Here is a 27475-nt window from a genome sequence, read left to right as displayed (position 1 = left end):
TGCTTACTCACTCTCAACTTAACTTCATTGCATGGATTTGCAGCCACTTATTCCTTCTCTCTTCAACGCATAATCTTCTATCGCATAGTTCAATAGAACTAGCTGCATGGTGCCTCATAGCTCCAAGCATGTAGTCCTCTACTTCCTCTGAGCATTAACTTCCTTCTATTTCACCCGAGACTCAATATTCCACACTTAACATATTTTCTTGCCCTTTCTGGCATTGGTATTCTCAACTTTCGATGTACCGACTATGTTCACAACCTAGACGCACATACTCGTAACACTTAGAAAATTTTCCTTCTCTCACATTTTAGACACATGATTTAATTAAATATACTTAGCTTACTTTTTCCATTAATGTTAAAACACACCTTAAACACTTAATTAGGAGAACTTAAACTTAATTAACTAGTAAAAACAAGTTCAACGATTTACACCTTTCATGTACAGAAAGTGAGGTTGAAAACTATATGTCAAGATCGGTTTTTTTTGCACATCAAGATCAGGTTACACCTTTCACGTACAGAAATTGAGATCAAGAACTATATACCAAGATTGGGTTTTTTACACCAGTATCGGGTTTTTTTTTTTGCACATTGGTAGAGACTAATTTTATCTTTCGCATTACAATCGTGCGGGTTGATTAGTTATCGATATTTATACTCAAGGGAGTCAAGCACACAGTTTTTGTTGGTCCTCTATATGGGATTCCATCTCTTCAAAATTTTCAGTTCTCAGTTGGTAGTACTATGAATATCAATGATCCTACCTGGGGAAGAAAACATTTTTAAAAAGTGAGCTAGGAAGCATGGTGGATGACTATTTTAAATAAAACATACTTTAAATCATAAATAACATAAACTTACTTATCAAGGAAACAGTTATACAATTATAATTAAGGTTTTGGAAATGGAACCGAAATCACAAAAATATATCATATAAAAAAATCATGAAATAAACTCATTAGCATCTTTCTGAAAAAAAATCACTACTCCACTGCCTGAACATGTGGGGGAGCCCTTTTGCGCAATCCCTAATAACCTTAATTGAGAAAGAGGGCTTTTTCTCGATCTCATCAACCTCAATAACATCGTCATATGTGCACGCAAAGCTGAATTGGGTCCTGACTACCTTACCATACCTTCAGTGTCAAGGATCTCTAACATCACTGAAATCTGGGTACCTTATCATACCTTCGGTACCAACATTGGAGTAGGGTTTGTATAAGGCACAAACATTTAGACATTTGAGAACATATACAGAATATGCATTTGAAATGATCAAACTTCATGATTTCACATCGCATAGTGCCTTGCAAAATATGGAGTATGCTTATAAAATTTCCTTGATAAATTTTTATCATGCGGTACAACATAACATGGGCTTACTGTAAAACGTATGCTAGACTCATAAATAACTTCATCATTTAAAAACATGGATCATACGATCAACATTCATTTTTAAGGCATGCATTGAAGAAAATCATAATATAAAATTTCATATGAACTGTCTATGCGTTGAAATTCATTTATAAAACTCACATTAGAAAACATTTATTAAAATTAAAACTTGTTACTCACTGCCTTGAGCTACTTATCCAAGGGGTTTGTATGCCTCTCCTATTTGCATTTACCCTGAAAAGAAAAGGTCCCTTGGTCAACATAATTAGCTCCTCTTTTAGCTTAATGCATAACTTAACTTCACTGCATACTAATAATTCATTGCATCATAACTAAGTTCGACGCATCGAAACCATCTTCATCGCATCGGCTATCATTAGCCATCTTACCTTATAACTTGGCTTATAATTGGGAATCCTTCCTTAAGGTTTTTCGAATAAGCGCTAAAACACCTTCTTAGCCTATGTGATGAATGTCTACTATGCGATGTACTCCAAGCGCCTTTGTTGTAAACTGACTATGTTGTATGCATCAATGCATAACATCACTGGATTAGTTGCTTGCTTGTTCTTCGTATGCAGTTGCCTGCTTATTCATCCATAACATATTCCAAATTCAATCTTCCAGAGTTCTTAACTTTAATTCCAGCATTCATAGAAACTAAACTCCCTTTAAGGAAATTGCTAAAACACAACTTAGCTTTTACTTACCTTAGAATTTGAGCATTATTTCCTTTGGAATTGATCAGGGATTCTTCAAATTCTCCTTTAGTTTGCCGAGAATTCTTCAACATTCAAAATCTTCACATGGCAGCAACACTTCCTCACTTAAGGTTTAGAAAACATTTGACAAAACAGTCTCCTTCTTTCCTAAGCCTATTTACACTTGGCCTTGCATGAAGAGTTTGCTTAATTAATTTCCACCTAACATGTATGTTGCATAATTCAATAGAATTGGCCACATGCGCCTCTTCACACTAAACATATTTTCTTGCCCTTTCCGACTTGCCATTGTTATTCTCAACTTTCTATGCGTCGACTATGTTTACAACCTAGATGCATATACTCGTAACACTTAGAAAATTTTCCTTCTTTCACATTTTAGACATGTGATTTAATTAAACATGCTTAGTGACCTTTATCATTAATGTTAAAACACACCTTAAACACTTAATTAGGAGAACTTGAACTTAATTAATTAGTAAAATAAGTTCAGCGATTTTTTTGCACATCAGGATTGGGTTTTTTTGCACATTGGTAGAGACTAATTTTATCTTTCGCGTTGTGATCGTGCAGGTCGATTAATTGTCGATATTTATACTCAGGGGAGCCAAGCACACAGTTCTTGTTGGTCATCTATATGGATTAGATTCCATCTCTTCAAAATTTGCATTTCTTAGTTGGTAGTATTATGAATATCATATTTCTCTGTTTTATTTCTCTCATGTTAATTTTTATTTCAGCAATGTAACCATAGTATGAGAAATAATGTCTTCATAGAATCAAAATGAAGCTTACCAACATATATAGACGGTTTTTCTAAAAAAAAAAAAATATATATATTATTTTTAGGCGTACTTGTTAAATTATAGAACACATTATAATATCAACTTTTTGTAAGAATAAGCAAGTTGTTAACTTAATTGCAAGTTGCAAATAAATAATTAATTTACTCCCAATTAAATTACGAAGTTAGCTCTTATATAATTGTTAAGAACATATTTAAAGTACGAACAATGTAAACATCAAGTATATAATAACCTTGAGGTAAAATCTCAGAAATTTGATCCCTCATCCCACACACTATCTACATTTAAACTTATAAATACGTTAGTAAATTTAAATCAGTAGTCTAATCTGTTCATCAGTTAAAAAATAAATAAAATAAACAAGCATAAGAATAAAATCAATAAACGATTATTATCGTCTTATTTTTTTAAAGCAGATCAATATGCAAATGTCCAAATTCAATACCCAGAGACCAGAATATACAGCTTTCATCCCTTGGATCGTTACTTCATTTATAATTCTTTTATTCCTTTTTGTTAATTCGAGTATAATTTGATAAACAAGCCATCACCATTTCAAAATGATTCCCCACCCAACAATGATTAGACTAAAAAGATCTTTTAATATACAATATATACCATCTATACTAAATGTAAGTCAGCGAGTAAAAGGAAAATGGGACTCTTGGCGATTGTCACTGCTATAAATAAGCAATGTAGTTCATTCAGAACTTCATCATTGTGATTGTGAAGCATCAAAGCAATTGGTTATGTCATGCATTTCACCAACACATCCAAGGACCCGAAACCAAGTTCTATCTACACATATATATAGATATGTATATTCACAGAGTTGCTAAATACATAATGCAAGTAGAAGAGGCAAGAGGCAACATAGTTCACCCACGCAAACCGACCTCGGCCACGAACAATTCCGTTCTATGTACAGGTATGCTATCTTCAGGAGTAACTGAAACAGCAAGTATTTTTCAGTCTCTATTCCCTTGTTTCCACCAAAAGAAAAAGTGGGACAGAAACATTGAATATAGAAAGTGTAACATATGCCATCAACATCTCAGCTAATACAGGATAATAAATGAGCTTCCCTACCTCTTGTTATGCCAAATTCCTCCTAGCCCTTAGGAGATTGAGTTTGTCCCTCCATTGAGCTGAAATACCAGACAATCCATGAGAACCAAATGCATATTGCTCAACTCAAAAACTGAATAAACTCCCATCTCAATGGGGCTTATTTTTGTCCTAAAACAGCACTTGTCTAAACAGAGGGAGGATTCCTACGATACACTATTTGAATTATCCAAAACAGAAGGCATTTTGTTTGTGATTGGAAAAGTATAACAACGAGGCCATCCCATATAAAGCAATTAATTATTTTTGGTATTCTGATTTCACATATTTGATGTTGTCTTCACATTAACACCAACATCCGTACCAAATCAAGGAAATGAAATTGATTTAGAACATTCATAAATGAACATAAGTATGATGATCATGCCATAACATATATATATATATTATTGAGAAACAGACTTACCAGCATCTCTATAGCGCTCCTCAACAGCAGCAATCAGCATATTCCTTATGAGATTGAACTCTTTGGCTTCAACACAAGGCTGACCACTAGGCCTGAAAACGAAAGAATTCAATTGAACCATTTTCTCTAGTCAAATGAAGCAGAGTCTCAAATTTCTGTTGACAGAATATAAGGGGCCATTAGTCTGTCCACAGCAATTTGTGAATGGAGAACTTTTCTCCGCACAGTTAAAATCTTGAGATCAATTTCTAAGCCCCATCTACAAAGGTTGAACAAACTCAAACTATAAAGCTTAGTGCTTCAGTTTGGTAACGTTTTCGGATCCTACATAGATAGGACACTAACACTGACAGTTAAATTATAGTAAAATATTGTTTACATATATGCAGATATAAACAGAAAATGGTCTATTTGAATGAGAACTATCAATATTCTTCATTTAAGTATAAACAAGTGCCAACATTTTATTTTGAGTTTCTGACAACAAACCATTTGAGAACTGTATGCCCTGGTAGCAGTTCCATTACAAACCTTTGATATAACATATTTCATCAATTTATGTGTTATTAGCCACTTCAACTTCTTCTACTGTTACATATTGTATCCGTTCTATCAAATTCTATCTTAAATGGATGTATCATAGTTTAAAATACTAGATTAGTAATGTGGAAAATGCTGAAGTCCACAGAAAATCCTCAACCTCTATATATCCTCTGTTCTAATTAGGAACAAGGCATTGCCTTGTCTATGTGTATAATAAACTTACAGCTTGTCCATGTTTCTTAGCAATTAATTTCTACAAAAGAAAATGAGACTGCAAAAATATTTTATTACCTATCCAGTTCGGTGAATAATAAGCCATCCGTAGCAGGGGCCTGGGCTGACAGCTTCCCACTTTCAACAACTCTCATACCATCACTGTATGCAAGATACTTGTTCACTTGAATTGGGACCTGCATCAATTGCAAGAAGTGACATGATTCAGCAATCATAGCACATAATCATGCCCAATATTTGAAAAAACATCTAAATAGAACTCATACAAATGAAAAGAGACATTCTGTGACCAATAGTAAATGAGCAAATTACTCAAAAGCCCAAATGACAAAGTATTTATGTAGTTGCAGGCAATTCAGTGCCACATACTGACTGAAATATTTCAGCAATTCTTTATTTATGTAGTTGCAGGCAATTCAGTGCCACATACTGACTGAAATATTTCAGCAATTCTTTCAGCAACTTAAAGAAGCACTTGACCCGAGTCTCTATTCTCAACCAAGAAAAGGCATGCAAGAAACTGTTTAACTTACCTTGCATCGGACTGCAATGTTTATAGCATCTGAAGGTCGGAGATCAAAGCTGAGGCAGTCAGTGTCACAACCAATCTGAAACACACACAATTTTACTCTATTATACTTACCTAAGAAAGGGGTAAAGAATCCAGAGGGAGAAATTTATACGTGCCTTTGAGAGGTATAACTGAGCAAAATATGCCTCATGCACTCTCTTGGTAACCCTTACAAGTTTGACCTGAATTGGTCAATAAAATCTTCGTGATTAACATTAGAAAGAGGCCACATCCCACTTAAAAACATATACTATAGCTATACTGCAGAGTAAACTCAGAAGACAAGGTGGGAAAACAGAAAAATGGAGCAAAGCATACTTCATAACCCATCTTGTCGATCATCTCTTTTACCACTTGATACATTGTTGGTCTGGCCTGGAAACAAATAGTAATAACTGTTAAAATTTCAAATTCCGAAAAAAATATATCCAATTTCAAAAGAAGATAAAGAAAACATACAATTGGAACATTGCGCACAGCAGCCATAAGCAGCACGCTCGGCATTTCCACTGCAAAAGATGGAACGTTGACAGTGGCCATATAGAAAAGAGAATCAAATTTGTACAATAACATTAAGCTCATGTTTGAAACTATCATTCACTAATACATACACACGATTATGGGAAGAAGAAGACCAGTCCCATCTTCCATCTTCAACACAATTGCAGGATGTGGAGCATAATCAGGCAGATGCCCGCCGTGAGGGTTGTTGTGAACACACCTTAAGTGCCTACCATCCCTCATTTTAATTACGAAACCATCGGCACCACTTTTCACCTCAACTATACAGCACAAACAAACCAAACGGCATTTCCATTATTTAATTCACCATCTAACTACAAATTAACATACATTAGAATTAAATTCCCAATATATAGACATTCTATTCGTTAAAATAAAACGCTAATCATGGGATTTAAGCCATCAGCTTAGCATACCAGCCTCAACCACGCTCGATTCAACATATTCTTCATCCTTCTCGTTGAAGTTCTCGGCTGTACTTCCGTTGTCGTCAGATGATGAACTGAAGCTGCAACGCAATGTCTTGCATTTTCTAGCACAACCTTTGAGAGAAATAGCTGGTAACTTAGCATTCAAACCGTTGAGCCCGGTAAATCCCCATAATTCACCTCTTCGAGAACTAAAAGCCATTAAAGAACGATTGATTGGCAACGAACAAAACCCTGCTTGCTTCGCACGAAAAGTAGGGCAAACAACTGGTCCTTGCAACGACCCCATATCGCGTCCTTCAGTTCACCCAAATGAAAATGATCAGATAAAACTAATATACATAATCCCCAATCTTGACCAAAAAAACACAAAAATTACAACAACTACTAAATTTGCTTAAGGAATTGGCGATTCGAACGCATATAATTAGTGAACGCTGCAAACTTAAAGTCTTCACTTAAAGGAAATTGAAATTTGAAGTAAGCAAATTCAGGCGATGAAAATTAAACAGTGCTAAGAGTCATCAGTTTAAATAAATTAAAAAATCAGTACCCTGGCGACGAGATTTCCACGGAAAACAAAGAAAAAAGAGTAGATAAACGATTCATAGAGTCGGATTCAACGTTTTCCATTACCTATCAGGGTTATCTATCATTATCGTCAGTGGGAAATAAAGTGGGTCTTGATCATCAGTCTTAACACTCGGAAGTGTTTGAAGATCCATTACCTTTTATAGATACGAAAATCAGGCCGTATCACGACCAAAACTCGTAACAGGAGTCTCCGAATAGTAGGCTAAAAATCGGCGATCACAGCTTGATCCGGTAAAACAATTTCCGCCAGATTCTCGATCGCGGAATTCTAGAACCCAAAATCTGAATTCAACAACGGAATCAATGGCTAAATTTAAGCTCACAAATTATCAACGACAGAGATCAAAGAAGAAAATTGACGGAAAATCAAAAGACAGAACTGGGAAAGAAAAGACCGACAAGATGAACGGATAAGGAGAAACGGTAGACGGGGAAGAAGATAAATGGAGTCTGCAAAGGAGTGTGAATGAAGACTTTTGCTCATAGCACACGCCATTGCTTAATTATTCATTCACTCATATGTACTCTAAATTACCATTCTGGCCCTCGGACCATTAAGAAAGATTAAAGAAAAAGACGGAGTTGGAAAATTACAAACATATTTATTAATTATTTAGTGTGGAAGAGAGGGTAATTGATGTCTTTTACCTTCTTTAAATATTCTTTTGATTGCTGTACTTCATTATCATTATTGTACTGTTGACATGTTCATTAGGAACATTAGTGTACTTTCCATATGTTGATTTCATTACTAAACTTTTTTCTTTGAAGTTATTTATTTTGATCTCTTCTTAATTTTTATTAAAGAGTTTTAATCACATAATTCAATTGTGGTTAAAACAAAAAGGAGATCAAGTTTAAAATATAACTTGATCCCTCTTATTTAGAGATTTATTTTTTTCATTTTTCATTTTTATGTTTAAATAAATTATTGAAATACATCTGTATTGTTAACTTAAAAAAAAAAAAAAAAAAAAGTTCTTATTAACCATTTCCAATAACTTTTTAAAAAATTCAAGACAGAATTCAAGACAGAGAATTCAAATATTTGACCATTACAAGTTTTATATCATTTAAGTTGTATTTTTTTACGTCATTTTTTTTTTATATAAATTTACAAATGTATTCACATCTTGTACTGTTTTAAATAAAAACTAGGGAAAATCTTAATTCATATCCCTAAAAAGTTTTGTATCAATTGAGACCCTAAACTAATATTTGAATCAATTTAAATATTGTTTTTATAAGTGTAATAATTTACACCATTTATTACGTTACGTTTGAAAAAACCTCGTGTGAAACTTATAGTTGTATCAATTAAACTCCTAAATCTTTACAAATGAATCAATTTAGATTATTGGTCAAAAATTCATTTTAGAATCATCTATGCATGAACTAAAATCGTCCATACTGACATTTGAAAAAAGTCTACACACATATATTGATGGTTTTCAAAGATAATCATAACGTATCGTCTAAAATGATTGATTTTTAAAAATTTAGTAGTTTTAATCAATTGAAATTCTAAGTTTCAAATGATTAGGTAAAAATTCAGAGTTTGAATTGCTATATTTATTAGTTCAGAGTTTAAATTAATACAACTAAAAATTGAGAAATATAGAGTGATATTTATTCAAATTATTATATTATTTTATTGTCTTTTTTTAAAAAAAAAAAATTGCTGAACTAGATTTTTCAGTCAAAAATATTTTTAAAAAGAGGAATTGATTTTTTTTTTTAAAAAAAAACACATAACTAAAATAGAAGGAGCCTGCTTGTGTTTCCTTTTTCCTTTTTATTTTCTTGAGAAATACCCGAATAATCCATTATATATTTTTTAAGGAAAAATATCCGGAGTGCAGGCGAAAATGGGGAATAAGCCAAATAAATTTTATAACTGTTGGAGGGTGTTTGTGACCTTTTCGAAGGAAAGCAAAGCAATGGATAAAATTGGGTCTGCGGAATCTTCACCCTGTATTCTGGCTTACGTCATAAATAAAATATTCTCAACCGTCGACGGCGGCGGGCCAGATCAAAGGGTCCGCTCACTGCCACGTGTATCACAATCGTCCTGAAACGTTCTTGGATAAGGCTACCCCTCCGGCTCAAAAAAAATATCAGTTTTCTATTTCAGTTTCCCTATAAAATATCTATTCTCAAAAGACTTCGGCGGTGACAGCTCAGTGGATGTGACATTAATATTTGACTGTTTCATTAAATCTTTCTATCATAATACTAATTTCGAAACTTTAATTTGATTACATGAGGGTCCTTTGGTTCATAATTCTATAGATACTAAGAATAATGAATGTTTGAGAATTAGGATACCAGTAAATAATATATTTGAGGGTTATCGACAATTTTGTTTGATTTTGCGTGGAATATACTATCACAATTTTATGAAAAAAAATTAATTTATTTTTAATTTATAAAATTAAGCCTGCCACTATTATTCAAATCTAATAGATTAATTAAGTAAACAATAAATATAGTTCAATATATTAATAAAATGAATTAATTAAGAATCATGAATATTTTTAATCATAAATAGTTGAAAATAGAGTAATTTATAATTAAAATTAACTAATTAATATACTTAATAAATATCATATTAATTATAATCTAATACTTAACTATTCCTTCCATATTAATAATTTAAATTTTAATTAAATAATAAATAATATATTATATAAAAATGAAAAAATAAGATTAAAATATGGTATATTAACAAATAATATTAATAAAGAATACTAAAACAGTTTTACAAATACAATAGGTTAACAATGAATGAAGTAATAAAATTAATCACAATAAATAATGAACTGATTATAAATAATCAATAATGATTATGAAATGATCTAATTAAAATTATTCTCAATAAATAATTATTTGATAATAAAAAGAAAATAAGTAATCTATTACTATTATTAAAAAATAAATTTTGTACTAACTATGTTTTACTAATCATAGTTTAGTAATTAAACATATTTAAGATATTGTTAGCTAATTATTTAATAATTTATGTAAATATGTAATTACATTCATTTAATAAATTTTTATCGTAAAAATAAATTAAGTAAATATTCTGATAGATTATTATTGATTTATTATATCAAATATTTATTTATATTAAATTTGTTAAATTAACAGTAAATAATTAATTAACAAACAAAATATATTTAATATGTAATTATATATAAAATTAAAAAAAAGGAGGAAAAATGGAAAACCAACATATTTGAAAAGAAAAACTCGTCTATGGGAAAGATGATGCTTTGTAATAGCTTATTACCATGTAAAGTATTGAAAACTATGAAACAAATATAAGTTTTGGATATCTGTTTCAATTCCCTCCAAAAAAAACTCTCCAACCAAGTTACCCCAATGGGTGTGGAGAGTATTGTTATTCTAGTCAAATTCATTCAAATGGTTTGGCTATGTAACATGGGAGGTTGGTTCGAGTTTTTCATTTTCTGTCTATTTGTAGCGATTTAATTCTCAAACCAGTTTGAACCCAACCGTTTACATTTCTCAATCAACATTTTCTTTTGCTACTTATATTTGTTATTAAATTTTAGAAAAGAGCGTTGGCGTGCATAGTTGAATTGAGTTGTAATTATTATTTGAGGAGTGAAATTATATGTGGAGTTAAATTAGGGTGCAGAGTTTGGTCAAGTTGGAATGTCTAGGTTTAGAATGCTGAGTTGAATTGAGTTGGGAAGATGCATGATCTATTACTGAAGGGGTAGGAGAAGATTTGGAAAAAAAATGGGAGGAAAAAAATGGTTTGAAACAATGAAGACGGTATGAATACAGAGTAACAGAAGGAAAAAAAATAACAGAAACGCAAAAATACAAACCCAACTCAACGAGGAACCACAAAAGAAAATTGAAAAGACAAAAAAAAAAAAAAAAATACATGTATTGCATCCATATATTACTGATAAACTCAACTTAGGGGGCTAAACCTACTTGAAAAAAAGCCTAACATGCAAGCACTACAAAAAATTTAGCTTTTGATGTCGGTTGGAAAAAACTAAAAACGGATGTACAATATCAATTTCTTAAAAAAAAAAAAAAACGAATTTTTTTATGTCGTTTAAACCTGACATTGTAGGCGTGCCTATAATGTCGGTTTAAAACCGACATTGTAGGTGACCCTCTCTTTTGAATCCCAAATAATTTTTTAATCTTATTTTTTTTGTTTCCCTTCCTTCCAATTTTTATTTCCCTCTCAAAAGAAAAGAAAATCCCTAGCCCACCTTTATCTTTTCTCTGTCTCTCTTCCTCCTTCCCCACATCCTTCGCGAATTGCATCAGCCCGTCCAAACTCCCGCTCTTTTACGTGTTGTTGATGCCCGACCAGCACACTCATGACCTGCAGCGACCGGCGATGGTACAGCAACCACCATCGAGCGATGGTGATGACACTTCTCTGGCAACGCTAGGGCGACAGGCAAGCAATAACTGGTGACCATCTTCACGTATGACACACCTGCAGCATTGATTCAACCACACCACTTCAGAAAACTAGCGGCGACAACCTAATGTACAGCTTAGGTACGTTCCTGTCATCGTTTAGCAACATTCCACAACCTTTGGTTGCGCTTTCCCCTTACGGCTTTGTTCGGTGATCTTATTCTTTCAAAGGTCAACAAGCTTCTATACATTTATTTACAATTGGTATTTGCTAGTGCAGATGGTCAACATAATGAGGTCTTAAGTGTGGTCAGGATAGACTGCATACATTTATTTTTTGTAATTTTCACATCTCCTACTCCATCTTCCAATTGTATGTCAAGTGAACTCTTATGCACTCATATTTTGGTTGGTTTGAAACCTATGATATTAATTGTACTGACAATATATTTGCTTTAGGATTTTGATCCATCAGATATTTATCACATTGCTAGGATTGAAATGGACAACACTGTAAAAATTTGGTTAATGAAAGATAGTGAAGGGGGAGATCGAATCTCACAGCAGAAGCATTTTGTTAGAACATCTTGCATTCCACAAATTGATTTTACATTAAACAAAATCATTATACAAAAACATAAGATATAGACATGTAAAATTAGCATGCATTAGTGAAAAGATTAGAATGATTCTTACCTTTGTAGATTTCCAAGTGCCACAAACAATCCTCTCCTAGTTCAACCGAACGGATCTCCAACGATTTTGATCACGAACATCTTGAACAATCTCGAATACTACCACGAGAGTAATCTCGTTATTCTCTGGGATTCCAATAGAGGGATAGGTGGTATCTAACTATTGGGAGAGGGAGAGGAGAAAAGAGTTTTAGAGAGTAGAGAGGATTCCTTTAGAGAAAATCATGCACAATAACACTAGGGTGTTGTGTATTGTTAGTCTTTCTCTTTGGTAAGAATGTGTGTCTCACAGTATTCCCAAAGGGCCATAAGAAGATCTTTATATAGAGAAGAGACAAGTCTTTTTTTTAATATTTTAATTTTCTATAATTAATTAAATAATACTTATTTAATTAATTGGCCCAATTAAATAACACTTATTTAATTTTAATTTGCACAATAATTAAATAACTATTTATACATTAAATCCAATTTAATGTGTATATTTAATTATCATATACATCCCATGTATATGTGCAAAACTTCTCTATTAATTAATTCTTTATGAATCTAATTCACTTCAATTAATTAATTGGAATCTTATTCAAATATTACTTTCCAATTTAATTATAAATCATACCCATAATTAATTATATATTAACCACATTAATATATAGGTTCCTCAAATTAATGTAAGTAATTCAAATTATCCCTAAGTATCCTCTAGTGAGCTAATGAGGAGACCTGATGGACCTATAGATCAGAAGCTCCAACGATATGAGATTAATTGGCTAAACTCATTAACCAAATTAATCAATATTTGTTAATTGTGCGTATAGTCCACTAAAGACCCACAATTGCACTTTTCTCACTACAGATATTTTTCTATGTCCACGGATATAGACCAATACCAGCAAGTTAGTCCTTCACGAGTAATCTAACTTCAATTAGGTCAAATTACTGTTTTACCTTTTGGTTACCACTGACTTATTAAGTACCAGTGCTCCTCTAATGAACAATCTGTTTATGGTCCAACTAATAAACAGAAACCTTTCTCGGGCCAATGAGAAGGTAGGGCTCTTTGTTCAAGTCTCAAAGACACCATTTAAGGAAACACTCATCAACTTACCCTTAAGACGGGAAAGAATGAATTCTATCATGTATTATTATGTTCCCAACTCGCCACTCAGTTTTGTCCCCAAAATGGCATGCATATTGGGTTGGCGATTTGGCCACCCTCACCCATACAAATCAAAGGACAATCCCTCATTAACATGAGTTCATAATATACTTAGGATTAGGACTAAGTCGCCTAGGTCATCCTATTGAAATAGAAACCTAACTAGTGAACGGTGTTAAATCTAGTGGTTACTATTTCGCAGTTTAGTCTTATGCAAATTAATTGCATAGAATACCCTCACTTGTGTGTCACCTACACGAACGTATTGGATCATTACGTTTGTATCAAATACAAAGTAGGTCGTATCCATAGTGTTAACAGGATAAGGTACCCAACCTTATTCCTACACTATAGACCCTTTAGGCTATATCTTGAACATTGACCCTATATATCTCCATATATAGTTCAAGACTCATAAGACAACCTTGGATGCTAGTTTATTGGATTTAGGGTTCTTAAGACAAAATAGACAATAATACAAACAATAACATTTATTGATTTAACATCTATAACTTTTTATTGATGACAGTCAATTAATAACATTTACTATTTATGAGTTTTAGGGCATAAAACCTAAAAAATTTTCACTTGAACTAAAACTCTAGTCAATGGATTGTACACAATCCAAAAAGTGAGATAATGCTAAATACAATAAACTAGGGCATTCATATACCCATTACACATCTCCCACTTGCCCGTACATGTCTCGTAGACCTAGATTCTCTAGATGACCCTCGAACACTTTAGCAAGAGAGCCTTTGTAAATGGATCAACAATGTTGTGCTCTGAGGCAATCTTTGTGACGATCACATCTCCCCATTGCACAATCTTCCGTATCAGGTGATAGTTCCTCTCAATATGCTTTCCTCTTTTGTGACTGCAAGGTTCTTTAGAGTTGGTTATTGCCCCACTATTATCATAGTATAAGGTGATGGGCGAGTCCATTGGAACCACTTCTAAATCACTTAGGGACTTCCTTAGTGAAACTACTTCCTTTGCTGCTTCACAAGTAGCTACATACTCAACTTCCATAGTGAAATCTACAATGCATCCTTGCTTGATACTACGCCATACTACAACTCCCTCGTTCAGGATAAACACTGATCCTAACGTGGATTTCCTAGAATCCTTGCCAGTTTGGAAATTAGAGTCTGTATATCCTATAAGGATCAAATCCTTAGCTTCATACACTACCTTCTAGTCTTTCGTTCTCCTAAGATACTTGAAGATGTTCTTAATCGTTGTCCAGTGGTCTAACCATGCATTGGACTGGTACCTACTAATAATTCCCACTGCATAACCAATGTCTGGCCTAGTGTAGAGCATGACATATATTAAGCTGCCTACAGCTGAGGTATATGGAATACGTCTCATATCCTCAATTTCTTGAGGTGTCTTAGAACACTGTTCCTTAGACAAATGAACCCCGTGCCTGAAAGTTAACAAACCATTCTTAGAGTTCTGCATCGAATATCGAGTCAATATTTTGTCGATATAAGTTGTTTGAGATAGAGCTAGCGTTCTGTTCTTACGATCCTTGATGATTTGAATCCCAAGTACATACTGTGCATCTCTCCAATCTTTCATTTGGAATTGGGCTGCCATCCATTCCTTAATGTTAGTAAGGTACCCTACATCATTCCAAATGAGTAGGATATCGTCAACATAAAATATTATAAAAGCTACTTTATCATTAATGATTTTCTTGTAGATACAAGTTCATCAACGTTTTGATCAAAACCAAAAGATTTGATTGTTGTATCAAATCTAATGTTCCAAGATCTGGATGCATGTTTCGACCCATAAATGGATCGATTCGAGGTTGATGCCCTAAATCTCATAGGGTGTTGTAGTTTGTAAACACATGTATGAACATGATGGAACATGAAGCATACGCAGTGGAAAAAGGATCTAATTACACTCTAATTACTTTTAATTTAAAGGAAAAAACATGCAATTTGAAGGAAAAAAACAGTAATTAAAAATTACCTTTAAAGCTCCCGAAAACCGTTTTTCCTCGCTGAATCTCGACCTGAACTCTTCTGGACCACCACTAGAATTGACCTACTATCCTCTGGACTCAGAACCAAATTGTGGGACCCGGTGGATGAAGAAACCGAGAGAGAGAAAGAGATGGAAAAAGATGGAGATTTTTTGGGTTGGGTTTTTAATTTTTTCAGCCCAATTTTGAGAAACTAAAAATTGCAAAAAATGGCAAAAATCTTTAATCCAAATTCAAAAGCCCAATTTATAGAAAAAAAGCGATGCAACATTTGCATGAAACAAATCCATAAAAACCCAACACCTATATCCACTATCTTAGTGGGCTTAATGTATCCACTATAAGCCAACACCTAGCCCACTATTTTGTTAGTGGAATTATCCAACAAAAGTTTGGATTTTCCTACTAACTTTAGTCAAAGGGCAAAATAGTCATTTGGTCAAAGTCAAACTTTGACCAAAAAGTCAACATTTTGACTTTTTATGATTTTTTCCGTGTTGACTAATTTTGACCTACCGAGCACAAATCCCCATTCACTTTCTTGAAATTCAAATCACATTTGAATATAAGGTTGGTCAAAGTTTGACTTTTCAAAGTCAAAAGTCAACTCTTTGATTTTTACATTTTTGACCATTTCCATTATTTCCGAGCTTTCGAATATGAACGTATTCATATTCTTGATATTTAAATCATATTTAAATATTAAAGTTGTATCTCTAAACTAAAAAATCGACCACTATATCACATATACTTGTCGGTTTCTTTCTCTTCACCTAATTCGAACAATTCGAATTATTCTATCATACTGTTCTAAGTTTATTCCATATGAGCTAGTAAGGGAACCTAATGGACCTATAAATCATGGGCTCCAACGATCCGAGATTAGCTGGCTAAATTCTTTAGATGGAGCTAATCAACATTCATTAACTCACGGGTCATTCCACTATAGTCCCGTAGTTGCACTCCCCTCACTATAGGTATATTTGTGTCCATATGATATAACCATGATTAGTAAGCTAATCCTTCACAGGTTGTTCGTAATCTCGACTGGGTCATAAAAACTGTTTTACCCCCGAGACTACATCTTATTCCTTAAGTTCCACTTATCCTCTAATGAACAATTGGTTTAAGGTCCAACCTATAAACCGAATCCCTCTCGGGCCAAGGAGAGGGTGGGGCCCCTTGTTCAAGACCTGGATTCAGTACTAAAGGGAACAACCTATCTACTATCCCTATAACGGGTAGGAGTGAATTCCGTCTTGCACCCTATGTTCTCAGCTATCCACCCGATCTTACCCTTAAAATGGGAGGCTTATTGGGCCCTCACTTATGTAGATCTAAGGATAATTCTGAGTGAACAGGAGTTCATAGTTAGCTCAGGATTAAGATTAAGTTACCTAGGTCATCAATTAACAAAATAGTCAGTTTTATAAATAAAACGACATTTAGAACGTAAAAAGTGACTATTTAATGGTTCAGTCTTATGAAAACTCATTGCATAGGATACCCTCACTCACATATCTCTATATGAATGATTCAGGATAACATCATTTGTACTAACTTCAAAGTGGGCCACATCCATAGTGTCTCCAGAATAAGGCGCCCAATCTTATTCATATACTATAGACCATTTTGGCTATATATTTGAACTTGATCCATATTTATGTCACTACATAAAGTTCAAACTACATTAAATAGCCTCAGAACCTTAGTTTATTGGATTAAAGATTACAATTTTATTAACAACTTTATCAAAAAACAAAACAGAATATGTTTATTAATTTACAAACTACGAGTTTTAGGACATAAAATTCAACAAACTCCCACTTGGACTAAAACTCCTAGTGGAGTATCACAATGTTGAATTTAAGTGAGAAACATATGAGTACAATAAACATATGAATACAATAAACTAGGGAATATACCCAAAAGTTCTCTCACTTGTCCTAGTTTACAAACTTCGTAGACCTAGACTCTGTAGGTGACCTTCAAACACTTTAGCCGTGAGGGCCTTTGTAAAAGAATCAACAATGTTTTGCTCAGAAGATATCTGGGTCACTACAACGTCTCTACGATGTACAATCTCCCGGATCATATGGTATTTTCGCTCAATATGCTTTTCGCGCTTGTGGTTTCTTGGTTCTCTCTAATTTGCAACTGCACCACTATTATCACAATATAGGGTGATAGACAGATGCATATTTGGAACGACTTCCAAATCTGTCAAGAATTTCCTCAACCATACTGCTTTCTTTGCTGCTTCACATATGTCTACGTATTCAACTTTCATTGTGGAGTCTGCAATACAGTTTTGCTTCACACTTCTCCACACTACTGCTCCTAGTTCAGAATGAACACTAATCCCGATGTAGATTTTCTTACATCTTTATCGGTTTGAAAATCAGAGTCAATGTATCCATTAATGATCAAATCCTTAGTGCCATACACGAGCATGTAGTTCCTCATTCTCCTAAGATACTTGAGGATATTCTTAACGGCAGTCCAATGATCGTATCCAAGATTGGACTGATACCTACTGACTATCCCTATTGCGTATCATATGTTAGGTCTAGTACATAACATTGCACACATCAGTCTCCCTACTGCGGAAGCATAGGGAATGCGTCTCATATCCTCAACCTCTTGAGGTGTCTTAGAACATTGATCCTTTGACAAATGAATTCCATATATGTAAGGTAACAGACCTCTTTTGGAATTCTACATCTTATAGCTAGACAACATTTTGTCTCTATAAAATGCTTGAGACATGGCTGGTGTTCTGTTCTTGCGGTTCCAAATAATATGAATCCCGAGAACATACTGTGCATTTTCTAAATATTTCATTTGGAACTGCATTGCTAGCCATTTCTTGATGTCAATTAGGTAACCTACTTTATTCCCAATGAGTAGAATATCATCAACATATAAAACTAAGAACGCTATAGTAGAATTGACGATCTTCTTGTAAACACAAGGCTCGTCAACATTCTGTTCAAAGCCATAAGATTTGATCGTAGTATCAAACCTTATATTCCAGGATCTAGAATCTTGTTTCAACCCATAAATGGATTTTTAAAGCTTAAAAACCTTTTGTTCTTGACCACGTGCAATAAACCCCTCTGGTTGAGCCATATAGACACTCTCTTCAAGATCGCCGTTTAGAAAGGCTGTCTTGACATCCATTTGCCAAATTTCATAATCATAAAAGGTGGTAAGGGATAAGAGTATTCTTATCGACTTTAACATGGCAACGAGAGAGAAAGTTTCTTCATAGTCCACTCCCTCTCTCTGGGTATAACCCTTTGCCACAAGTAGAGCCTTAAAAGTCCGTACTTTACCGACTTGGTCTCGTTTTCTCTTGTAGATCCATTTACAATCAATTGGTTTTATATCATTTGGTTGATCTACAAGTTTCCGAACAGAATTGAAGTACATAGACTCCATTTCGAGGTCCATGGCTTTGACCCACTGATAATGGTCCACATCTTTCATCGCCTGTTTATAGGTCGATGAATCCTCTATGCCGTCATCAGGTATGACGACTTATGTTTCTATTAAACCCAAGTAACAGTCAGGCTGATGAACAACCCTCCCACTACGTCGAGGTATTCTCAACTCTTGAGAATGATGTGACTGACCAGATGTACTAGTTTTATCTACTACTTTAGTAGATGAACCTCTATCTGTAGTGTCTTTTGAAATTTCTTTCAACACTATTTTACTGCTTTGTTGATGATTTCTAATCTGGTCTTCCTCTAGGAATGTGGCATTTGTTGATACAAATACCTTGTTTTCTTGAGGATGATAAAACAGACCACCCCTTGTTTCCTTTGGATAACCTACAAATAGGCATAACTTTGAACGATGTTCCAATTTCTTGGGATTTTGTACCAACACATGTGCTGGGCAACCCCAAATTCTAAAGTGACATAAACTACTTTTACGCTCTTTCCATAGTTCATAAGGTGTTTCTGAAACAGTTTTAGAGGGAACATTGTTCAAAATATGGACAGCAGATTCAAGTGCATATCCCCAAAAGGAATCAGGCAATTGAGCACTACTCATCATAGAGCGAACCATATCTAATAAGGTTCAGTTTCTTCTTTCTGATACACCGTTCTGCTGAGGCGTACTAGGTGCAGAGATTTGTGGCTGGATCCCGTTTTCTATCAAATAGTCTTGGAATTGTATATTCTCCACCTCGATCTGATCGAAGTGTCTTTATTGTTTTACCTAATTCATTCTCAACTTCAGCCTTATATTCCTTGAACTTTTCAAAAGAATCAGATTTGTGATGCATTAGGTAAATATGACTATACCTTGAATAATCATCAATAAAACTGATGAAATATTCATACCCACCTCAAGCTTTGACATTCATCGGTCCATAAAGGTCCGAATGTACGAGCTCTAAGGGCATTATGGCTCTGAGACCTTTCCCAATAAAAGATCACTTAGTCATTTTTCCCTCAAGACGAGACTCACATGGAGGTAAAGAATTGTCTTCTAACTGATTTAGGAGTGCATTCTTAACCAATCTCCCATTCCTTTTAAGATTTATGTGGCCAAGTCTTAAGTGTCATAGCTTGGCATTAGAAGAAACTTTTTGTCTTTTATTTTGAGTTTCGACTGTTCTAAACATCTCAGTATTTAAAACAAATTTTGCTTTAGTTGGTCTTAATTTATATAAGTTGTTTTCAAGTAGAGCAGAAAAAATTTGAATATCTTTTTGAAAATGAACGCTTCATTAACTTCGAAAGATATTTTATACATTTGTTCCAATATACATGTGATAGATATTAAATTCCGTCTCATTTTAGGAGCATACAAAACATCTTTAAGTATGATATATCTATCGTTGAAAAACAGCTTCAAGTCTCCCACTGCTTCGGCCGAGATAACCTCTCTTGTTCCAACCTTGAGGGTGATCTCACCTTCTTCATGCTTTTTCCAGGAACTAGTTTCCTAAAAAAAGAAGCAAATATGATTAGTAGCTCCTGAATCCAATATCCAGGTTGAGATATCATACTCCACTAAACATGTTTCAGCAACTAGTAAATCATATTTACCTTGTGCTTCTTTCGAGGCAGGGGCCTGAGGAACTTCCTCAATTAAGACAAATCTCAGGTCATCTATTACTAGTGTTGAATTCATATTTGTTTTCCATGTTGAGTAGTTGTCACCGTTAAGTTTTTCAGAAGCTAATAGTTGAACTAAAGAGCTAGTCATGCTGAATGGAAAAATATATCCTTTTTAGTAAAAAAAACATTAATCTTTTAAATCCAATAAAGTTTATCAAAAAAACTAATAATGTACCCTTCATTATTATATTTTGCAATGATATTTCAATGGTTTAGAATAACCTCCACCGAGGGGTGATCGAGTATTCCTCCATTGAACCAAGACTATCTTGACTGGACACTATCACCAGAATAACTCTTATCCCTATAGTAACTCAGTTATCGATACTTTGGTCAAGAATTTACTAACACTTAGTAATTCTCGTAAGTGTGACCCTCCATTTTCAGACCTCAAAGATCGGAATCATTATGCTCCCAAAGTTGGAAAGACAAGAATGAAAACGGACCTGAGAGACCCTATCAATTTCTAGAGTTCGCGGAGTTCCGAATCCTATAATACAACCATCCGATTGGTAAGGTCGCTCCAGGGCGCGCATTATAGGAATCTCACGGTGCGAACTAATGGAAGAGACCGTAGGATGTGTTGACACGCTTCCTTCTCCCACTTACAACCATCCGATTACTATTCATCTTGGTATTGACCCGTGCAAACACTCTCCGAATGGAGTTCGCTCCCAGGGCGGCCCAAAGCCAAGCATGAATCTCATGGTGTGAACTCTTAGGGACACTAGAGCTAAAAGTACATTACTTCTCTCCAGCTGAAGTGTTCTAAACGGTTAGGGTATAAAATACTTAGCGATACATTTCGGCTAACTAAACATATCCTAAGTCTAGGTGATTCATCCGAGTATAACTTTTATACTGGATTTTTAACCTACGATGTCTAGGTGATAAACAAATTTTATTACCTCACACTGCTCACGCATGCTCATAAAACTAGTTTAACCTAAATCAGATGCTGGTTCGATCTTCAAGTAGTAGGTGTTCCGTGAACTGTCAACTTAAAAACCTTCAACCTTAGTCATCTTATCTGACTTTTTGCCAAGATCTTGTCGGGTGAGTTTTCTTGTAACTTCGGTTTTACAAGAGATCAACCTATTTTCTATGAAAATTGGGATTGCTTGATGGTTATCCTTAAGTGAGCATGCATCTTAACTTTGTTATAGATTTTAGAAGTCTAAGTTATTTTATAATAATTATAAAATAAATTATAACAATTATAACCCTAGAGAATTCATCTATAACATGCTTCCTTCAAACAAAGATGCTTTAATATAACACTTATATTAAAACTAAGCATGCATAGTATATATTTTATAACACTTATAAGATATAACAAATGCATGTCACATGCTTTTCCTATGGTGAGGTTTTAAAACCATATCACATACTATATGCACACATAATCAAACAACATTATACATCACATGCATAATAGGTAAATAACACTAAAGTGGACCGATTTTGACATTAAAAACAAACAAATAACTAATTTATTACAAAAAAACAGCAACCATCTTCCATACTCGATGGTTTTTTGTGAAAAACTCAATGCACGATGCCATACTCGATGAGAAACTCGATGGTATTTTGTGAAATACTCGATGGTACTCGATGCTCATACTCGATGGTGCTTTTTGAAATACTCGATGCTCATACTCGATGGTATTTTGTGAAATACTTGATGCACGATGCCATATTCGATGGTACTCGATGCTCATACTCGATGGTATTTTGTTAAATACTCAATGCACGATGCCATACTTGATAGTACTCGATGCTCATACTCAATGGTATTTTGTAAAATACTCGATGCATGATGCCATACTCGATGTTACTCGATGGCATACTCGATGATATTTAGTGAAATACTCAATGCACGATGGCATACTCGATGCTTGATGGTCCTCGATATTTTTGCTCGATTCAGCACAGTTTTGAGCATTAGAGGTTCGGTTCGAGAGGTTCAGGTCCGGTTCAAGGCAGTTCGAGCGATCCAAAAGTGTTTTGGAGGCGATTTTTGTCGACTTTTGTAATAATTAGGCATTTGTGATAACTTGTAGAAATACAAGTTATTTATACTGCCTTATCTAGATATTGCGGCCAAAAGAGAATAAATATGCGCCAATTGTATGAAAATTAGCTTCGAAATACAATAATTATAAATTATCGTAATTACACCCACTAACATCTTTAAGATGGAAGAAAAAGAGATTTTACTCTGTTTTGCAGGAAACCGAGTCACCGCTTGCGCTCAAGGCTCAATAAGAACTGATCAATGCATCTCTGTCACAATGCGCCCATCAATCAATAATGAAGAGACAATTAACGCAATGACGGCGCAATGCGACAGTCGATCCAGAGTTGACTTTCAACCGCATGCGATAATAAAAACAATACCGCATGCGAACGCATGATCGAAAGATGCAGCTGAGCAACGCAAAAGCGGAGGATTGTGACACTTGTACAACTAACAATTGTGCAAAATTGACAGCCTGATTGCATAACAGAAGGAATAATATCCCTCCATCTTTGGAATTTCCATAACAACAAGTGGGGACCACAAGGCCAGAGTCAAAGATCTTCACCTATATATACCCTATAGATTTCAGAGAAAAAATATGCTACTGGATACGGGGCTAATTGCTGCCAAAGTGTTGAGAGGAAAGGCTGAGCTGAGTGCTTAACTTAGGAAATCCGGGAAGAAGACGAGACAAGGCCGAGAGGTGAGTCTCAGTTCTATTCTGCCAAATACTCGACGAGAAGCTCTGTGTTGAGAACCCTACTACCGGTTGAGCAAGCCTGAGAGGGAAGCTCATCCATCCATCAGATCCATCCAATCCGGCAAGCAGATCTCCACCCGAATTGGTGCCAAGACGTTGGCACTTGCTTGTATTTGTTCTATCTCTTTTCATCATTGTCTTTCACCTTCTTTATCTCTTCATTCACACCATGTATCAAACGCTTAATAGATATATTAAATGTTTCGATTGCTTTCATATCCCATTTTCTGTCTACTTCCATTCCTCCGTTAATCACTTTCTCCATGATGTCTTCCTAATCCCCTCGTAGTTAATATGAATTAAACGAGTACTTAACTTGTGTTAAAGAGATAAATGCATTTAGCTAAGGCATGCTAGACGGCATCTTCACCTGTGAGAGCAGAAGTGAAGATGCCATTCTGATCTATCGAGAGAAAGTTAGAAGAATGTGTTAACTAAAGCAAGTAGTACTTCCAGACATGGAAGTAACCTTGCGTTCATTACATTCTTCTCTATTTCACCATAGACATGTGGGAGTGCGGCCGATCACTGAAAGGTGTACGCCAAGAGAAAAGTAGAACCGTACTTATAGCTTCAATGCAATTAAGAAACTTGCGCTGTTTATATTAGTTATCTTTCTCTTTCTGTGTTGTACATAAGACTTGCCGCCACATTCTTTGTTCTTCGTATAACCTTCACAGCCAGCCTGGACCTCAGCATCTTGTATCATGAAGCCTGTATCTTGTATCATCTAGCTTAGGTTTACTGTACTTATTTTATTATCGCATTTTTTTTGCCGCTTTCCTTTACTTTACGCCAAATTTATATACTTGTACAAAACACTCTTTAAAGATTGAAACACTTGGTCACATATATCACAAACATACCACAATAACCTCAAACAATCCCTGTGTTCGATCTCGAATTATACCGAGAAACTTGCGATGGAATTACAGTTGGTTCCAACGTAAGGAAACTTGTGACAACGTATGGCATACTACAAGAACATTCATAATTAACGCATTTCTAGATGTAGTATCGCATCATTTCGAGCATAGCATAACATATCTTTTTAGCATCAATCCTAGCGTTCATCAACACTTTGCTTGCTTGAAAATGCCAAAACTAAAACCATATTAATTTGTGTTTAATTATTTATGCATGTGATGTATGTTATAATTAAATAAATCAAGTATGTGCATAAAGTATGCCATGTAGATTTAAAATCCCACCATAGAAAGCATGTTACATGCATTGAAGGTATGTTATAAAGTGTTATAATATATAGTATGCATGTATAGGGTTTCAAAGATTTTAATATAAATGTTATATTAAATGTTGAATGCCTTTGATGTATGTTATTGATGCTTAGCATGTCTATAATTTTATAAGTTATTATAAAATTGGGTTAGACATTTAAAATCCATAACAAAGATAAGTTGCATGCTCGCGTGGGTTAACCACTTATTTTAATAGTTAAAATAGGTCAAAATCTTGTAAATTATGGTTATAAACTCAACCGGTTTATAATCATGTCTAAGGCTGGGGGTATTTAAGTTGACAGTCCACGTAACACCTTCATACCTGGGGATTATGGTGGAATAATTGAGCGTTGTTAACCAGTTTTATGAGCAATACATGAGAGGTGTGAGGTTTTAAAACTGGTTTATCACTTAGACATCGTAGGTTAGATCCAAATATAAAAATTGTACTTGGAAAAACACCTAGTCTTAGGTTGTTTATTTAGCCAGAACAAACTTGAGTAAAAATATACCCAAACAAATATTAAGACACTTCAGTTGGAGTTTAATAGCATATATGACATGTTATTAGAACACTTCACTGGGAATTTATTAGAATGCTTCAGTGAAAGATTAATAACGTATACGATATGTTATTTTTAGATCTTGCGTCCCTAAGAGTTCACATCGAGATTCATGTTTCACTTCGTGTCGATTATACCTCAACTGCTACATTAAAAAAGTGTTGGCATGAATCAAGATCAGGTGAATAGGGAAAGTTGTTCACAGTAAAATCAAAAGTGATGTTTTGATTTTAAATCTCACATCCTAAGATGTTCACATTGTGAGATCTATGCAACACTCTGTGTCGATTATTCCTCGACTGCTCCATTCGAAAAGTGTGTGCATGGGATCAAGATCAAGGTGAATGAAGGGAAGTTGTTCAATGTAAAATCAAATATACAATATATTGATTTCAACGCTCACGTCCCTAGAAAGTTCACACCGTGAAGTCTATACAACATTTCGTGTCGATTATACCTCGACTGTTCCATTCGGAAAGTGTTTGTATGTGTCAATATCAAGGTGAATGAGGGAAGTAGTTCATAGTAAGTGAGTGAAGGTTATGTGTCAACGTGTCCTATGGTCTCTTCCATTTGTTTGGACCGTGAGTTTCCTATGTTATGCCTGCTTGTCGTCTTTATGTCGTCCTTGCTAGTCATTTAACGATGGCTATTCCCTTGGAGGGTTGTAACATAGGATTCGAAACAACTTAAACTCTAGAAACGGATAGGATTTTTTCTGTCGTTTTCCAACCTTGACTTTCCAATTCGGTAGCATTGTTGGGGCCGACCTTTGAGGTCTGAAAATGGAGGGTTACACTTATGGAATTACTAAAGTGTTAGTAAGTTCTGAAAAAAAACGGTAGCTAAAAAACGGTAGTATTTAGTCAAGAATGTCTTGCTTTAGTGAACGATTATTTGACTGCCTTACTGTAGCACTTATTCTGACTCACTATAGTATCGTTGCAAAAATAATGAAGTTTGGGTACATTATTACTTTGCTAAAACATGATTGGGTTTAAAAGAAAATCATTAATAAAATTTGTTTATATTTTAAGAATGACGAGTTCTTTAATACAATTATTGGCTGCTGATAAACTTACCGAGGGTAACTATGCTACGTGGAAATAAACTTAAATACCATACTGGTGATAGATGACCTAAGATTCGTTTTAACAGAGGAATGTCCTCCCGTTCTTAACTCAAATGCAAACCGAAATGTTCGGGATGCATATGACAAATGGATCAGGGCTAACGAGAAAGCACCTGCCTATATACTTGCCAACATATCTGATGTATTGGCTAGGAAACATGAGAGCGTGAGAACTACCAAAGAGATTATGGAATCTCTTCGTGGGATGTTTAAACAACTATCTTTCTCCTTGAGGCATGATGCAATCAAAAATGTTTACAATTGCCATATGAAAGAAAGAGCCTCTGTTAGAGAACATGTCCTGGACATGATGGTCCATTTCAACGTGGCAGAAGTAAACAGTGCTGTCGTTGATGAGAAGAGTCAAGTTGGTTTTATTCTTGAATCTCTTCCGAAGAGTTTCTTGTAGTTCTGTACGAACGCACTGCTAAATAAAATAAAGTATAACTTGACTACGCTTCTCAATGAGCTATAGGCTTACCAGACCATGATGAGAGCAAAAGAACTAGAACCAGAGGTAAATGTTACTACTGCAGAAAAAAGAGGATCATCCTCTAATAAGCCTGATATTGCTTCTTCTTAAAAAAATATGAGTATTCTAGTAAAGAAGAACAAAGGGAAGGGTCAAATGAACCATGTCTATAGGTTAAATTTAATGTACATTGGATGCACATTAAAACTATAGCTTATGTGAGAGGAAATCATTTAAATATGATTTAAATAATCATTTAATTAAATACGATTTAATTAATAAATTTAGTTTAATTGAATTTTATTTTATTTTATTTAAATTAAATAAATTAACTCCTCATTTTAGGGAAGTTACGAGAAAACATGGGTTCAATCCCACGTTTTTCTCTCCCTCTCTCTAACAAAAGAGTTTTGTATTGCAGAAGAAGAAAGTGGGCTCTCAAACTCTGTGTGTATTTTCTTCTTCTTGAGAAAAGGAAGAAAAAATCGTTCTGTGATATTTCCAAATCCCA

At 34.4% G+C, this 27475-nt stretch overlaps 2 protein-coding genes and 1 long non-coding RNA gene across 6 annotated transcripts; 1 reads left to right on the top strand and 2 right to left on the bottom strand.

Annotated features, from left to right (window-relative positions):
• Positions 1 to 636: 636 nt before the first annotated feature.
• On the bottom strand, positions 637 to 1924 carry LOC150034009 (uncharacterized). The gene is made up of 3 exons (XR_016531941.1): positions 1793 to 1924; positions 1584 to 1637; positions 637 to 772 (listed from the first exon to the last, which is right to left on the bottom strand). It is a non-coding gene; the product is annotated as an uncharacterized LOC150034009 (long non-coding RNA).
• A 1678-nt stretch (positions 1925 to 3602) lies between these two features.
• BBD1 (bifunctional nuclease in basal defense response 1) lies at positions 3603 to 7983 on the bottom strand. 4 transcript variants are annotated; one of them, XM_039043025.2, is made up of 12 exons: positions 7757 to 7983; positions 7492 to 7639; positions 6752 to 7060; positions 6425 to 6595; positions 6273 to 6322; positions 6132 to 6188; positions 5930 to 5995; positions 5776 to 5850; positions 5300 to 5418; positions 4466 to 4557; positions 4021 to 4079; positions 3603 to 3880 (listed from the first exon to the last, which is right to left on the bottom strand). In XM_039043025.2, exons 3-11 carry the CDS (start codon positions 7050 to 7052, stop codon positions 4027 to 4029), a joined length of 984 nt encoding a protein of 327 aa, XP_038898953.1. In that variant the 5' UTR covers positions 7053 to 7060; positions 7492 to 7639; positions 7757 to 7983; the 3' UTR covers positions 3603 to 3880; positions 4021 to 4026. The 4 variants fall into 4 exon arrangements, with proteins under 4 accessions (XP_038898953.1, XP_090173637.1, XP_090173636.1 ...); XM_090317511.1 differs by having other exon boundaries at positions 3603 to 3913; positions 7757 to 7975; XM_090317510.1 differs by having other exon boundaries at positions 7400 to 7639; positions 7757 to 7894.
• Positions 7984 to 26398: 18415 nt separating this feature from the next.
• Positions 26399 to 27075, top strand: LOC120084835 (uncharacterized). The gene is made up of 3 exons (XM_039040652.1): positions 26399 to 26447; positions 26519 to 26859; positions 26968 to 27075. The coding sequence occupies exons 1-3, from the start codon at positions 26399 to 26401 to the stop codon at positions 27073 to 27075; spliced, it is 498 nt and encodes a 165-aa protein (XP_038896580.1).
• The last annotated feature ends 400 nt before the right edge of the window (positions 27076 to 27475 follow it).

The sequence above is a fragment of the Benincasa hispida genome, chromosome 9 (genome assembly GCF_027475165.1).
Source record: "Benincasa hispida cultivar pf3 chromosome 9, pf3_genome.v1.1, whole genome shotgun sequence".
NCBI classification, from domain to species: domain Eukaryota; kingdom Viridiplantae; phylum Streptophyta; class Magnoliopsida; order Cucurbitales; family Cucurbitaceae; genus Benincasa; species Benincasa hispida.
The sequence above is the reverse complement of the archived record's forward strand: the minus strand, read 5'-3'. Positions and strand labels throughout refer to the sequence as shown.